Below are 13,916 nucleotides of genomic sequence, written 5' to 3'. Positions count from 1 at the left end.
TCAGGGATGCGGGGACTGCTCTCGGTGGCCCGGGCCCTGACCGGTGTTTCCCACCGTCCCCTCCCGCTGTCCTGTGGCGCTCAGCGCAGCCGTGGGCCGCCTCCAGGCCATGTCCCGACGCCTGTGCACGGAGCTGGAGAACGAGAGGGACCTGCAGGCGAAAATCAGGGCCGTGCTGAGGGAAAGCGAGTGAGTCCCGGGCCCCCGCTGCCCATCCCGGCCTGACGGCCACGGACACCACGTAGAATCTTTACGTGTCTGCACGGGACTCCCCAGCGGCCTAAAGACGGGATGGGGGCTTGTTGAGTGGCCACGTGAGAGAGCCGGCCTCACCTTCCGAAGCGTTCCCGCCTCCACGCGTGTGTTCGTGTCCTGGGACCTATGAAATCAGCTTCTTTCCCTCATCCAACGTCCGCCCGGAGCGCTTGTTAAAACTCGGTGCCTGGGCTTCCAGATCCCAGGCCGCCAGCCCCTGTGCCGACACAGACCGTGCCCCTCCTTTGCCAGGAGCACCATGTGGCACATCGGGATCCAGGAGGGCAAGCTGGAGGTCCTGCAGAAGTCCGCCCGAGAGGAGCAGGAGGCCGCCGGGCGGTGCCTGCAGGTGCAGGCGGCCAAGCAGCTGAGCAAGGAGAAGGAGGCCTGGGGGAAGGCGGAGAGGAACCGGCTGCTGAGGGTCAGGTTGGTGGCTGGAGCCTGCAGGCCGGGGCCTCACCGCTTCCTTGGCCCTCCGCACGCGGGCTCCACAGCCAGCTTGTCTGGGGTCCCACCATCTGCAGCCCGGCCCCCTCCCCACGCCCCCGGCCAGAGTCCCTCTCGTTGACCTCACATCGCAGTTCCTCCTGGACGCCCTTCCCACCCCCTCCTCCTGAGGCCCCCCCGCAGGGTGGGCATTCCTGGTGTGTCAGGAGCCACGGGACCCAGCTCCCCAGCCTGAAGAATGTGGGTCCTCCTCTGGCCTGCACTTGGGTGCGTGGGTGTGCGCGTGGGTGTGGGCGTGGGTGTGGGCGTGGGTGTGGACGTGGGTGTGGGCATGGGTGTGGGCGTGGGTGTGCACCTGGGTGTGGGCGTCCCCTCTGCTCCCAACCCCCCCATCACTCGGCTCCGTCTCCTCCAGAGGCTCCTGACTCCGCCCCGTTCCACCCTGGGCGCACCTTCCTGCCCCCTCTGCGGCTCTAAGTCCCTGGAGCCTCACCCACTTGGTCCTGGTCCCTGGGCTTCCCCAACCCGGCCCAGCCCAGGTCAAGGCTCCCCTCTGGGCCCCCCCAGGCGTTTACTGACCTGTCCTGGGCACCCGTCCTGCCCGGCGTGTCCGCACCAGCCCCGGGTGCTGGGTGCTGTTCCCCTGGGGGGCGGGGGCCGGCGGGGCGAGCTGAGAGCCGGCGCCCCGCGTCCCGCAGGAAGTCCACGCACCTCCAGAAGGAGCATGGACTGCGACACCAGAAGCTGGTGGAAGACGCCAGGAGGAACCACAGGGTGGCGGTGAAGTTCCTGAAGGCCTCGCTGGGAAGGTAGCGCCTGCGCGTGGGGGTCGCCCGCCCGGCTTGTCGGGTCCTCACCTTGTCAGGAGACAGCACAGGTGCACTTTGAGCTGCTCCCTGCGTGTCCAGGGCAGGACCACAGGTGCGCCAGCCGCCGGCCCCGAAACGCGCGTCTTGGCCCACGTGTCCTCGCACCCACCTCCCGCCCCAGCGCCGCTTCCCGGCGGCTGACCCCTGCAAGGCGCACCCTCCTGCCCTGGCTGGCGTGGCTCAGTGGTTAGAGCATCGGCCCTCTGACTGAGGGGTCCCGGGTTCGATCCCCGGTCAAGGGCACATCCCTAGGTTGCAGGTTGCCTCCCCGGCCCGGCCGGGGAGCATGTGGGGGGCAACCCATCCATGTGCGTCTCACACATCGATGTTTCTCTCCCCGCCCCCCTCTGAAAATCAATGGAAAAAACACCCTGGGGCCCGGCCGGGCGTGGCTCAGCGGTTGAGCGTCGACCTGGGATCCAGGCGATCGGGGTCCGGTTCCCGGTCAGGGCACATGCCCGGTTGCGGGCTCCATCAATGACTCTCTCATCATTGATGTTTCTCTCTCTCTCTCCCTCTCCTTTCCTCTCTCTGAAATCAATAAAGATATATTTTTTAAAAAAAAAGAAAAAAGGAAAAAACACCCTCGGGTGGGGATTAACAACCACAGAAAACAAAGTGCACCCTCCCCAGGATTCAGGAGCAGGAGAGGGAGCAGGAGCTGGAGAACCGCAAGCAGCTGAGGAGACGCATGGACGCCGTGCTCGCCCTGAAAAACAGCATCACCGCCAACCGGGTAGGCGCCGAGCCCCCCCCCCACCACGGTCCTCCCCGCCTGCGGCCTCACCCCGCAAGGCCCCAGCATAAGCCCATCTGGGCAGGCCGGCGTCCACCCGTCCAGGTGGCCGGCCGTCCACGCCCCTGCCCACCCTCCTGGACCCTGCTGCTTAGGAAGTGCCTCCCACGCCCTCCTCGCGTGGCCCCGTCGCTCCCTGAGGACACCTGAGCAGCCACCTTGCCGAGCACAGGGACCTGGGGGGGGGGGAGGCAGCATGGCCCCGGCCTCAGGGGGCCGAGCCTTGTGGGAAGAGCCCTGACGGGGCTGCAGGGGCCGGGGCCTTCCTGGAGGAAGTGACATCCCCCGGGGCCTGAGCATGTGAGGCCAGGGAAGCAGAGGGGACGAGGGGAACAGTCTCTGTAAAGGGCTGTGCGGGGAGAGCCGGGTGCCCAGGGAGCAGGGGTGAGCGGGCCAGTCCCTGAGCTGCAGGGCCGGGGGGGCTCTGGCCGCCTGGGGACTTAGGAGGGAGGGCAGCCGGTGGGGGGGCGGAGAGCTCCGGTGCGAGTGTGCGCACACGCGTGGGCAGGTGTGCACGCACCTGCTGATGCCGTAACCTCGGCACGTCCTGTTCCCAAGGAAACACTCCGGAAGTTTCGCGCGTGGGGCCAGGCCAGGGCCGAGCTGGCCGAGAAGAAGGTCAAGGCCGAGAAGCAGGAGATTCTGGCCCAAGGTGGGGACGCTTTCAGGCACCTTTCCCATCAACGCCGGCTCCAGGAGCTGGACGCCCAGAAACGGTGAGGCCCCCGGAGGCGCCTGCCAGTGGGGGGGGGGGCGTCGTGTCCCCCTGAGCCCCCCCCACAGGCCCAGCTGTGGGGCTCCAACACCCCCCTCCCTCATTCCCGTCAAGCCCCTCCCTCCACACCCGTCCGGATGCCCAGCGAGCAGGGTCTGTCCTGGGCCTCTGGGCATAGCCTTCCCGCCCCGTCGCCCTGACGCTGCTCCCCAGGTTCCTGGCCTGGCTTCTCAGGAACTGCTCCAAGGCACCAACCTGTCCACACCCCTGCCCTTGGGCTCCCCCGTCCCCTCCAGGGGCTGAGGCTGCCTGGGCTCCTCTTTAGTGCTCAGCCCTCCTGGGCATCACCTGGTCCCCTCAAACCAGAGCTCAGTGCTGCCTTCTCTGCACATCCCGCACTCCCGTCCTTCACCCTGAAACATCCCCTTGGCCCTGCAAGGTCCCCGTACATGGCTCCCCAGGCTGCACCCCACCCTGAGAGATGTGGGACCTATGGGCCTCCCACCCCAGGGTGTTCTTGCAGGAGTGGCTCTCTAAGACCCCAGGCCCCAGTTTCTACCCGCCCCTTCTCCTTCCTTTCCCTACTCCCAGCCCCAGCCCCAACCCCCCAGTGTGCTTGCTGTTAGGATCTGCCCGGGTGTGACCCCCTGGTCCTCTCACTGGGGACAGCGTCTCTTGTCCAGGAGTCGGGGTGCCTGAGCATCCCCTGCAGAATTCTGCCATCAGCCCAACCTGGCGGGGCCCCCCCCCAGACAGCTCTGCCCACCCACAAGTCCCTTTGTCTGGGCGGACCTGGGACATAGGAGGGCAGGGGGAGCCCTAGAGGGAGGGAGGGAGGGAGGGAGGAGCCTCGCGCTCAACGTCTCCTCCTGCGCCTCAGTGGGGGCACCCCTGCCGCCAGCCTGGGGAAAGGAGCAGGGGCCCCTCGTGAAGGCCCCCCCCCCGGTTTACTGTGGGGACTGGACTGGGTGGAGGTGCAAGTCCCAGGCACCCAGGAGCAGGGTGGGGGTGAGGGATCCGTGCTGGGAAGGGCCGGGGAGGGCCCAGCCAGCGGAGCGGCTGCCCAGCTCCAGGGCTCGGAGGCCGCAGACCCTGCCCTCAGCCGACTGTGTGTCCCCAGGGCCTTTGAGGAGGAGCAGAAGCTCAGGAAGCAGGAGATCGTGAGCCGGATTTTACAGGAGGAAGCCGAGGAGAGCAGGCGGAAGAGGCTGCCCCCTCCAGCCAGCGCCGCAGACCGGCCAACCCTGAGAGACAAGACCTGGGGCTACCTGGCCGACCTCAGCGAAGGGAAGACCCCCGCAGCTGCCTGCCACCCAGCGGTGAGCGGCAAGCTCCCGCCCCTGCAGGAGTAGCGGGACCAGTGGGCACAGGCGTCCCTCCGTGGGGACATCACCTAAACCTCCCCGACTTGAATCCAGATGAAGGAAACACCTCCTGCCCCCGCTCTCCGTGTTCTTTGCGAGGGCAGTCACCCTGGCACAGGGCATCCTGGCTCGAGTCCCCAGCAGGCAGCCCCAGCAGGTGGGGGGGACGTGTTCTGATGCCCCCGTGGTTCTTTCTGTGGGACTTAGGGTAGTGTCAGGGCTCATGTTCAAAGCAGGTGGGCAACAGGCCCCATGGTGTCCACCTGGGAGCTGGCCTGGCCTGACCGATAGCTCAGGTGCACAGGGATGAGACCCAGGTCACTGCCCTCATCAGCCACGGGAGCCACTTGCTCAGGCCACCTTACGTGTCCCCAGGTAAGAGGCCCAGACCGAAGGTCAGGCACAGGCCAGGGCAGACTTGTGCTCCATTCGCCCACATGCAGGTTGATACCTGGGGCCAAAGGCTGAACCATCTGAGATGGGCAGCTTGTCCCTCGGTCGTCCGTCCGTCCATCCATCCACCCACCCATTCACTGTGGCCGGCTCTGTGCCAGCCGCCTGTAGGCTGCCCACTTACCTGTCCCTGAGGGTGTGGGGCAGGGACGCGGGAGCCCCTCCTGAGCCGGGCTTGGCACTTTGGGCTCTGCTTTGTGACTGTTGTGACCCCAGCACCTGAAGGTCAAGGTCACCGGCTTCAACAAGCAGCTGCCAGCAACACCCCTGGGGCCTCCTCTCCGGCCTGCGGGGGCTTCGCTCTGCTCCACCTGCAGTTTAGGTCTTTTCCCGTTTCCCAGGCCCAGACTCAGCCCACAGGCACCTGCCCGCGCCCCCTCCAGCAGCCGCGGACCAGCTGCCCCGCCCCGTTTCCCTGGGGGCCCCTCCACCTGCACCCTGACTTCTCTGACACCCCGTCTGGCACGCAGCCCGCGCTCTGTCCCGTCAGCCGCAAGGGCTTTTCCAGGCGCAGTGTTTTAAGGGAAAACTAGAAACACCGAGCAGCTACTGGCTGGGGGGATACGGCACAGCTGCCAGGGAGAGGGTCCCCGTGGGGACCGGAGAAAATGCGCAGCGATGAACAGATACGAATGTTGCGTTTTATTTTTATTTTTTATTTTTTATTTTATTTTAAATATATCTTTATTGATTTCAGAGAGAGGAAAGGCGAGGGGGAGAGAGAGAGAGAAACATCAATGATGACAGAGTCATTGATCGGCTGCAGCCCGCAACCCGGGCCTGTGCCCTGACCTGGAATCGAACCCCGATCTCCTGGATCCTAGGTTGACGCTCAACCGCTGAGCCACGCCCGGCCGGGCTATTTTTTTATTTTTAATCTTCACCCGAGGATATTTTTTCCATTACTTTTTCAGAGAGTGGAAGGGGGAGAGAAAGAGAGAAACGTCGATGTGAGAGACACATCAATTGGTCGCCTCCTGCACGCTCCCGACTGGGGATCGAGCCCACAACCCAGGCCTGCGCCCTGACCGGGAACCAAACCGCGGTCTCCTAGGTCCTAGGTCGATGCTCAACCGCTGAGCCGCGCCCGGCCGGGCGATACTGTATTTTAAATGGAGAAACTTACCACGCGGGGTGGCTGGTCTGCAGGGAAGTGAAAGAGCCAGGTCCCCGCGACTTCCCTTCCGTCCCGCTGGTGCGCCGGGTCCCGGCTCCGGCGCTGAGCTGCTGTGTCCCCTCCTGGCCAGGAGAGCAGCAACGGTCCGTTCGTGGGGCTGACCCCAGACGTGTCCATGGAGTCCACCCAGGGGGACACCGGGAATGCCAACTGGGACGACCAAACACTGGCCGAGCCAGAGATCTCCGGGCTTTGGAACAAGGATTATAAGTCGCACCAGGTACCTGCTTTCATACGTCGAAGCCGCTTGCGGTTGGACGGACGTCTCCGTCTCCCGGGTGCCCTCCCTGCCCCGAGCCCTGGTCAGGCCTGGCCCACAGCTGCTGTGCCGAGGACTCTCCCCGCTGCCCAGCTGCCTCCCTCCCCCAAACCTCCTCTCTCCGCCCCCAGAGCCTCCGTGGGAACGGCGGCCCCAGCCCTCGCCCCAGCCTCAGTGGTTGGCCACACACAGCGGGACTCAGTCAGGGGTTCGAGGGTCGGGACGATTCCTAATTTTATTCTGCTTGGGAAACGTGGCTCCCTGTGGAACTTCTCGAAAGCTGCTTCCCGGGCTGGTAGTAAAATGTAGAAAATTCCCAAACTGCTGTTATTTCCCAGAGATCTGCAGGGATCCTGGCCGGTTCTGTGTTCTCTCTCTGCAGAGACTGCCCGCCCTGCCCACGCCGGGCTCCCTGGTGACCTGCCGCAATCACGGGGCGCATCCCCCTCTGCCCGGCCGCCCGGGCCCCTCGGTGCTGTTAACTGCTGCCCCCAGCGCCCTGGGGACTGAGCAGGGAGCCCTCCCCCGGCGGGGCCGTGCTCCCCAGCCCAGGCCACTGTCCCTGTGAATCCCCAGGTGCCCAAAGAGGACGTGGACCGGAAGCCCGTGCACGGGACCAAGATGGACAAAGACATCCTGGGCCGCGCCATGGAGCGGCTGCGCAGCGGGGTCATCCACAAGCAGGTGGTGTCCGGGCGCGAGTTCAAAGGCTGTCCCTTCAACTGCAAGCCCAAGCTGGTCCACTTCAAGGCGAGCCGGGGGCCCGGGCCGGAGGGGAGGGACACAGCACCGCCGTCCTCGCCTGCTGCTCGGGTGCCGGGCTCCTCTCCTCCGAGGGTCAGACGCCAACCCTGGGAGGGCTCAGGCCTCCTTCGGAGGGGGTGTGGCTTCCACGTGTCGCATGGCAGGGAGAGCGAGGACGGGGTGGGTTTTCCTCGGTCTCTGCAGGACGTCACCCCAGCCCTGGGCCCTGCACTGTCGTCCCCCCCCCAGCTCCCCTCCGGCCCCCAGGAGCTGCTCCCACCTCTGACTCGGGCAAGCCCAGCCCCCGCGCCCTGCTCCCCACGCGACACCGAGGGGCCACCTTGGGAAGTACCAGGACGGTCGCCACGCTCGTCCCGTCCCGCGTGTGGACCTCCAGGCGGCACAGGGGCCTCCCCAGCCCCCCCCCCCGCTGACGCGGCCCCGAGGCTCCCGGTGACGGCTCCTCGGTTTCCCCAGGACTTCGACGTTGGCAAAGTCTACAGGAAGAAGATGACTCTCATCAACGCCACCTACACCATCAACTACTGCAGGCTGGAGGGCGTGGACGAGCACCTGCGGGACTTCATCCACTTCGAGTGAGGGGGGGGGCGGGGCCCTGGGGACGCACAGGTCCTGCCGCCCGGAGCCCGCAGCCACCGTCTCCCTCGGAGACTCTACCCCGCTGTTCCCGGGCCTGTGCGGTGCCGGTGGCCCCGGGGCTGCCCCGTTTCCCCGCCACGTCCAGCCCCCTGCGCCTCTGCCCTGGGCTGCCGGGGCCCGTGTCTCAGGCTTGCTGGCGGCTCCCTGGATCCGATCTCTGCACAGCTGGGAACTTTGTCTCCCCAGATACTGCGCCCCCCCCCCCGTCACCACGCTGTCCTGTCCCCCTCCCCAGGCCCTGTCCCCCTCCCCAGGCCCTGTCCCCCTCCCAGGCCCTGTCCTCCTCCCCAGGCCCTGTCCCCCTCCCAGGCCCTGTCCTCCTCCCCAGGCCCTGTCCCCCTCCCAGGCCCTGTCCCCCTCCCAGGCCCTGTCCCCCTCCCCAGGCCCCGTCCCCTCCCCAGGCCCCGTCCCCTCCCCAGGCCCCGTCCCCTCCCCACGCCCTGTCCCCTCCCCACGCCCTGTCCCCTCCCCACGCCCTGTCCCCCCCCCCAGGCCCTGTCCCCCTTCCCAGCCCTGTCCCCTCCCCAGGCCCTGTCCCCTCCCCAGGCCCCGTCCCCTCCCCAGGCCCCGTCCCCTCCCCAAGCCCCGTCCCCTCCCCAGGCCCCGTCCCCTCCCCAGGCCCTGTCCCCTCCCCAGGCCCTGTCCCCTCCCCAGGCCCTGGTCTCTGACCGGGGCTCCCTCCGGCGCTTCCTCAGCACGTCTCTCGCTCACCCCTGGGCTGTGTTGAGCTGGCTGCTGTAATCGCTCAGGGGCCTCTTCTTTAGTTGCCGTATTTCTCATTTCTAAGTGTTTCTTCAGACAGCTGGTCCTTCTCGCAGCGTCAGGTCCCCTCCTCGTGTCTGTAACCCTCTGGTTTGTCACCCGAGGCTGCGTCCTCTGGGGCCTCGGATCAGGAATTCCAGGGCCTGAGGGTCCAGGGTCTGCGTCCAAGTCTGAGTGACCTCTGGCCGGACCCCCTGCCGTCCCCAAGAGCCCTTCCCTCCGAGTCAGAGTTGGGGACCCGCTGCTGAGCGGGGCACATGGACCCTGCCAGCCGGGGACATGTTCCTATGTTAAGTGTCCAGCTCTGTTTCTAAACCCAGGCGGTCGGGTGAGACCCAACCTGGTGACCATCGGCCTCGTGTCCAGGTTCCCCGGGGACACGTCCTCCCCTCGCCCAGAATCCAGACCAAGGCACTGACTCCCCCCAGTCTCCCTCACGGGCCCCCTCCCTGCCTCCCGCCCCTCCCGCGGGTGTTAAAGCCCTAGACCTGCCCTGGCCAGTGTGGCTCCGCGGCTGGAGCGCCGGCCGGCCGGGCACTGAAAGGTCGCAGGTTTGATTCCCAGGCAAGGGCAGGGACCTGGGCTGCAGGCTCGATCCCCAGCCCCCGACCGAGTGTGGACAGCGACCCCTCGAGGTGTCTCTCCCGTCCACCCTCCCTGAAAAGCAATGGAAAAAATACCCTCCGCTGAGGCTAAAACACACACACAGCCCTAGAGCCCCAGTTGGGGCCTCGGGCACGACCCTGGCAGCCGGGGCTGCTCCCCCCAGACCCCTGGGGCTATTCTTGTTGCTCCTCCCGCCTCCCTCCACCCCCCTTTCTCCCCCCTCCACCCCTCCCTCCACCCCTGCACCCCCCTCCACCCCTGCACCCCCCTCCATCCCTGCACCCCTCCCTCCACCCCCTCCCTCCACCCCTGCGCCCCTCCACCCCCTTCCTCCCTCCACCCCCCTTTCTCCCCCCACCTCCCCTTCCTCCCTCCCCGCTCCACGCTCTCCCTCCCAGACATTCTGTGTCTCTGGAGCGCCCCCTGTGGGCCCGTCCTGAGAGGTGGCGCAGCGCCCGGGACGGTCAGGAGGGGAGTCCAGGCGGCTGCTCCGGGCCAGCTGGGGGCTGGAGGGGGGGCAACAGGACACATTCCTCAGTGAGTCCCAGCCTGACCGGCGGGTCCCCCTCGGGTGCCACGAACCGTGACTGTTCTCGGAGATCTAATCGCGGACGCGCCGTGTGTCCTTGTGCCTGCAGCTTTGACCCCCCTGGTCCCATGTCGGCCGGTATGTCCTGCGAAGTGCTTGTCACCTTCAAGCCCATGGTGAGTGTCTCAGCCCAGGGCCAGAGGGCGTCTCAGCCCGGTCGGGAGAGGGCGGGGGCGGCTCCCGTCCCGCTGCTCGGGGCTCCCGGACGGACCTCGTGGGGCTGGATGGACGCTCGGCCTCCGTGGGGCCCGTGCAGGGCCCGTTCGCTGTTTTACTTACAAACGTGCTCCACGCAGACCCCCAGGCGCCGGCTGTCCCGGCTCCCCCGTGAACAGGCGTGAGCCGTGTGCTCCCGGGCCTGAACGTCTGTGCTGAGACGTCCCTCGGGCCCTGGCCAGGGTGCGCCCCGGGGGCCTGGGCCCGGCTGTGCTTGTCGGACGCCACACGTGTCGCCGGGAAAGTCACAGACGTTCATGCTGGTCGGGTTTTATTTTTTCAGATCGAAAAAGACCTGGAAGGAAATATCTCGTTTCTGGCTCAGACGGGCAGGTTTTCGGTCCCACTGAAGTGCTCCACGAAGCAGTGCTCCGTAGGTCCGGGGGCCTGAGCTGGGGTTTCGGGGTGTCCTGGAGCTGGGGGCCTGAGCTGGGGTTTCGGGGTGTCCTGGAGCTGGGGGTAGGAGGGGCCGTGGCTCCATCGCCGCCTCCAGCAGCCCAGCAGCAGCTCCGGTGGGGCTCCCACCGCCGCCTGCAGGCGACAGGTCCACGGGGCCCCCTGAGAGACGCATCCCGTCCGGGCTGGACATGCCCTGCTGGGCGGAGCCCCGACTGCAGGCCCCCGGCCCCGAGGGTCAGCGGAGGCCTCGGGGCTCTCGGAGGGAGTCCCGGCCTCTCTGCAGCTCCGGGGCGTCCCCTCGTCTTTTAAACTGTGGTCCCCACACCAGCCGACCCAGCCCCAGACGCGTTCACCTTACAGCTGGAAGTTTGCGCTTTTGACCCCTTTCGCCCCCCTTGCCGCCCCCTCACACAACCACCAGCCTGTCCTGTGGATTCCGCTGCTTTCGGTTCCCCGCAACGCGAGGCGGCATTTGTGGGCCCGACGCCCCTCGCTGCGGGACCCTGCCCCCGGGGGACGGCGCGGCGAGGACGTGGCCTGCTGTCTACGCTAGTGGGGCCCGCGACACCCCTGACGATGACGCAGGTGGGCCCGGCCATCCCCCCGCCGCCTCTGCTCGTGTGGTTTCTGAGCTGGGATCCATCAGGGTCATGCACGGTGTTCGGTTATCGTTTCCGTCTCCCTCTCCCCTCTTCACGCTGTTCTTGCTGCAAAACACAGGGCGGCCGTCGCCCATCCGTTCGGGCCTCTGCGGAAACTCTGTCCCGGTGGACACTCGCCTCCCCGCTCCCCCAGACCCTGGCCCCACACCTACGTCCCGCCTCCCGAGCCCCCCCAAGCACCTTGTGTAAGTGGCCTCACCGGCGTCTTCCTGCGACTGGCCGGCTCCACCCGGCAGCGCGTCCTCAGGGTCCCTCCGTGTTGCGGCAAACGACAGGCCTCCCTCCCTCCCTCCCTCCCTCCCTCCCTCCCTCCCTCCTTCCTTCCTTCCTTCCTTCCTTCCTTCCTTCCCCCTCCCTCCCTCCCTCCCTCCCTCCCTCCCTCCCTCCCTCCCTCCTTCCTTCCTTCCTTCCTTCCTTCCTTCCCCCTCCCTCCCTCCCTCCTTCCTTCCTTCCTTCCTTCCTCCTTCCCCCTTCCTTCCTTCCCCCTTCCCCCTTCCTTCCTTCCTTCCTTCCTTCCTTCCTTCCCCCTTCCCCCTTCCTTCCTTCCTTCCCCCTTCCTTCCTTCCCTCTTCCCCCTTCCCCCTTCCTTCCTTCCTTCCTTCCTTCCTTCCTTCCTTCCTTCCTTTCTTCCTTCCCCCTTCCCCCTTCCTTCCTTCATTCCTTCATTCCTTCATTCCTTCCCCCTTCCCCCTTCCCCCTTCCTTCCTTCCTTCCTTCCTTCCTTCCTTCCTTCCCTCCTTCCCCCTTCCTTCCTTCCTTCATTCCTTCATTCCTTCATTCCTTCATTCCTTCCCCCTTCCCCCTTCCTTCCTTGCTTCCTTCCTTCCTTCCTTCCTTCCTTCCTTCCTTCCTTCCTTCATTCCTTCATTCCTTCCCCCTTCCCCCTTCCTTCCTTGCTTCCTTCCTTCCTTCCTTCCTTCCTTCATTCCTTCATTCCTTCATTCCTTCATTCCTTCCCCCTTCCCCCTTCCTTCCTTGCTTCCTTCCTTCCTTCCTTCCTTCCTTCCTTCCTTCCCCCTCCCTCCTTCCTTCCTTCCTTCCTTCCTTCCTTCCTTCCTTCCTTCCTTCCCCCTTCCCCCTTCCTTCCCTCCTTCCTTCCTTCCCCCTTCCCCCTTCCCCCTTCCTTCCTTGCTTCCTTCCTTCCTTCCTTCCTTCCCCCTTCCTTCCTTCCCTCTTCCCCCTTCCCCCTTCCTTCCTTCCTTCCTTCCTTCCTTCCTTCCTTCCTTCCTTCCCCCTTCCTTCCTCCCTCCCTCCTCCCCCTCTCCCTCCCTCCCCGGCGCTGCTGGGAAGGGCCGCGGTCCCTGCGCCGGGCTCTGGGTCCTGGGCCTGTGTCCCGTGCCCTGCGTCGCTCCCTTCCTCTGTTTGCTTGATCTTTGCAGTGAAATGTTTAAACTCCCTTCTCGGTCCCTCCCGTGTGTCCTCTCTCCCCACTGCCGATGGGGTGGCCCTGGGGACTGCATTTAACATCCTAGAGCCACGGCCCGACGGGGCGGCCGGGCGGCCTCGCCTCGGGGCTGCAGAACCCCCTGCCCTTGCCGAGGTCACAGGTTACACCTTCCTAACTTGCGTGTCCAGTGACAAAATAATAACCTTTTAACTGCGTCCATCCCTTAGTTACGTAGAAAGTAGGACGTGGAATCACAGGCCAGAGCTGCGGTAATACCGGCTTTTAGCAGGATAATTGCTTTTTATAAAAAAACTGCGTCTCCCAGATCGTGCGGAAAACAAAACACGGAGAAGCGCGCCAGAGCCGCCCACGTTCGCCATCCCTGGCGTCCCCGCCTCCCCTCGTCCGTCCCGGTCGCCCCGCTGCCCCCCGAGCGTGTCCTGTGGGATGTCCAGTGGCCACAGGCTCGGCGTCTGTTTACCTGGTGCCCTCGGGCCTCCCTGGCTTCCGAAGGCTGGGGACCCGTCTCTCCCGGCAGCGCTGGGTCCAGCTGAGCGCCGGGGGCTCTGTCCTGAGAAGGAAGGAGGGGTTGTGCTGGAGGGGGCACCGTGGTCCCCGCCCCCCCAGCCCCGCGCCGCCCGGACGCCCACGCCCCCCTTCTCTCCTCCCCGCTCGCTGGGCAGGCCGGCCCTTCCCGGGCGGCCACCAGGGCCACCGCGCGGCCCCCGAGCGGCGTCTGTCTCCTGAGGCTTCTCGGAGCCCGGCCACCTGTAGCTAAGGGACGGGCCACCGGCCCACCCACCGCACGCACTCAGCCCACACGCACGCCCCCCGTTCCTGACCCACTCTCCCCCCGCGCAGGTCTCCGTGGCGTTTCGGCGTCTTCAGGGTTTGCCCGTGTGGGTTGTGACTCCGGCGTCTGCTTCGTGCAGGGTGCCCGGCTCTGGGCCCCGACTGTAGAATCTCCCGCCACCCGCCCGACGTCTGCAGAACCAGCACGAACGTCCCCCCTTGCGTCTCTGGTTTTAGCGACTTGAGTCTTTTCTCCTCCGTCCGTCTCGCTAAAGGTCCGTCGGGTTCGCTGGTCTCTCCGCCGACTTTCTGGGCTGTGTCCTGCTCCCTGTTTCGCTTCCCTCTGCGCCGACCCGTGTTCTTTCCGTCCTTCCGGTCGCCCTGGGCTCGGTTCGCTCCTCTCTCCAGCCCGAGTCCTGCATGAGGTCGCTGGCGTCTACAGCCGTCACCCCCCCTTTGCACCCCTTCTCTGCCTCCCGTGAGCTCCGCTTTCTTGTGTCTTGTTTTCTTTTGACTCTAAATAGAAATCACAACCCGCGATTTCTAGGAGGGGATCGTGTCCCTGGGGTGCGCGGAGCCCCCTCTGCTCCCTGGGATTTCTTGTTGGGTCCCTCGGTTAGGAAAGTGTCGTTGAGCCGGCCGGCGGGGCTCAGCGGCTGAGCCTGGACCTAGGATCCCGGCGCCTGGGGTTCGATGCCCGGCTGTGGGCTCCCCCAGGAGGCGGCCGATCAATGACTCTCATCACTGATGTTTCTCTCTCTCCC

The 13,916-nt window shown here is 66.1% G+C and overlaps 1 protein-coding gene across 1 annotated transcript in view; it reads left to right on the top strand.

The window, feature by feature from the left end:
* The window catches only part of CFAP74 (cilia and flagella associated protein 74), a 42,585-nt gene that overhangs the window by 9,692 nt on the left and 18,977 nt on the right, over positions 1-13,916 (top strand). The window contains exons 7-17 of the mRNA XM_081144331.1: positions 85-189; positions 508-681; positions 1,401-1,511; positions 2,205-2,307; positions 2,926-3,083; positions 4,203-4,401; positions 6,147-6,296; positions 6,912-7,085; positions 7,557-7,675; positions 9,746-9,812; positions 10,196-10,285. Coding sequence (XP_081000457.1) covers positions 85-189; positions 508-681; positions 1,401-1,511; positions 2,205-2,307; positions 2,926-3,083; positions 4,203-4,401; positions 6,147-6,296; positions 6,912-7,085; positions 7,557-7,675; positions 9,746-9,812; positions 10,196-10,285 — 1,450 coding nt within the window. The remainder of the gene's footprint in view (positions 1-84; positions 190-507; positions 682-1,400; positions 1,512-2,204; positions 2,308-2,925; positions 3,084-4,202; positions 4,402-6,146; positions 6,297-6,911; positions 7,086-7,556; positions 7,676-9,745; positions 9,813-10,195; positions 10,286-13,916) is intronic.

Source organism: Miniopterus schreibersii (genome assembly GCF_964146895.1).
Source record: "Miniopterus schreibersii genome assembly, chromosome: 8".
Lineage (NCBI taxonomy): Eukaryota > Metazoa > Chordata > Mammalia > Chiroptera > Miniopteridae > Miniopterus > Miniopterus schreibersii.
The sequence above is the reverse complement of the archived record's forward strand: the minus strand, read 5'-3'. Positions and strand labels throughout refer to the sequence as shown.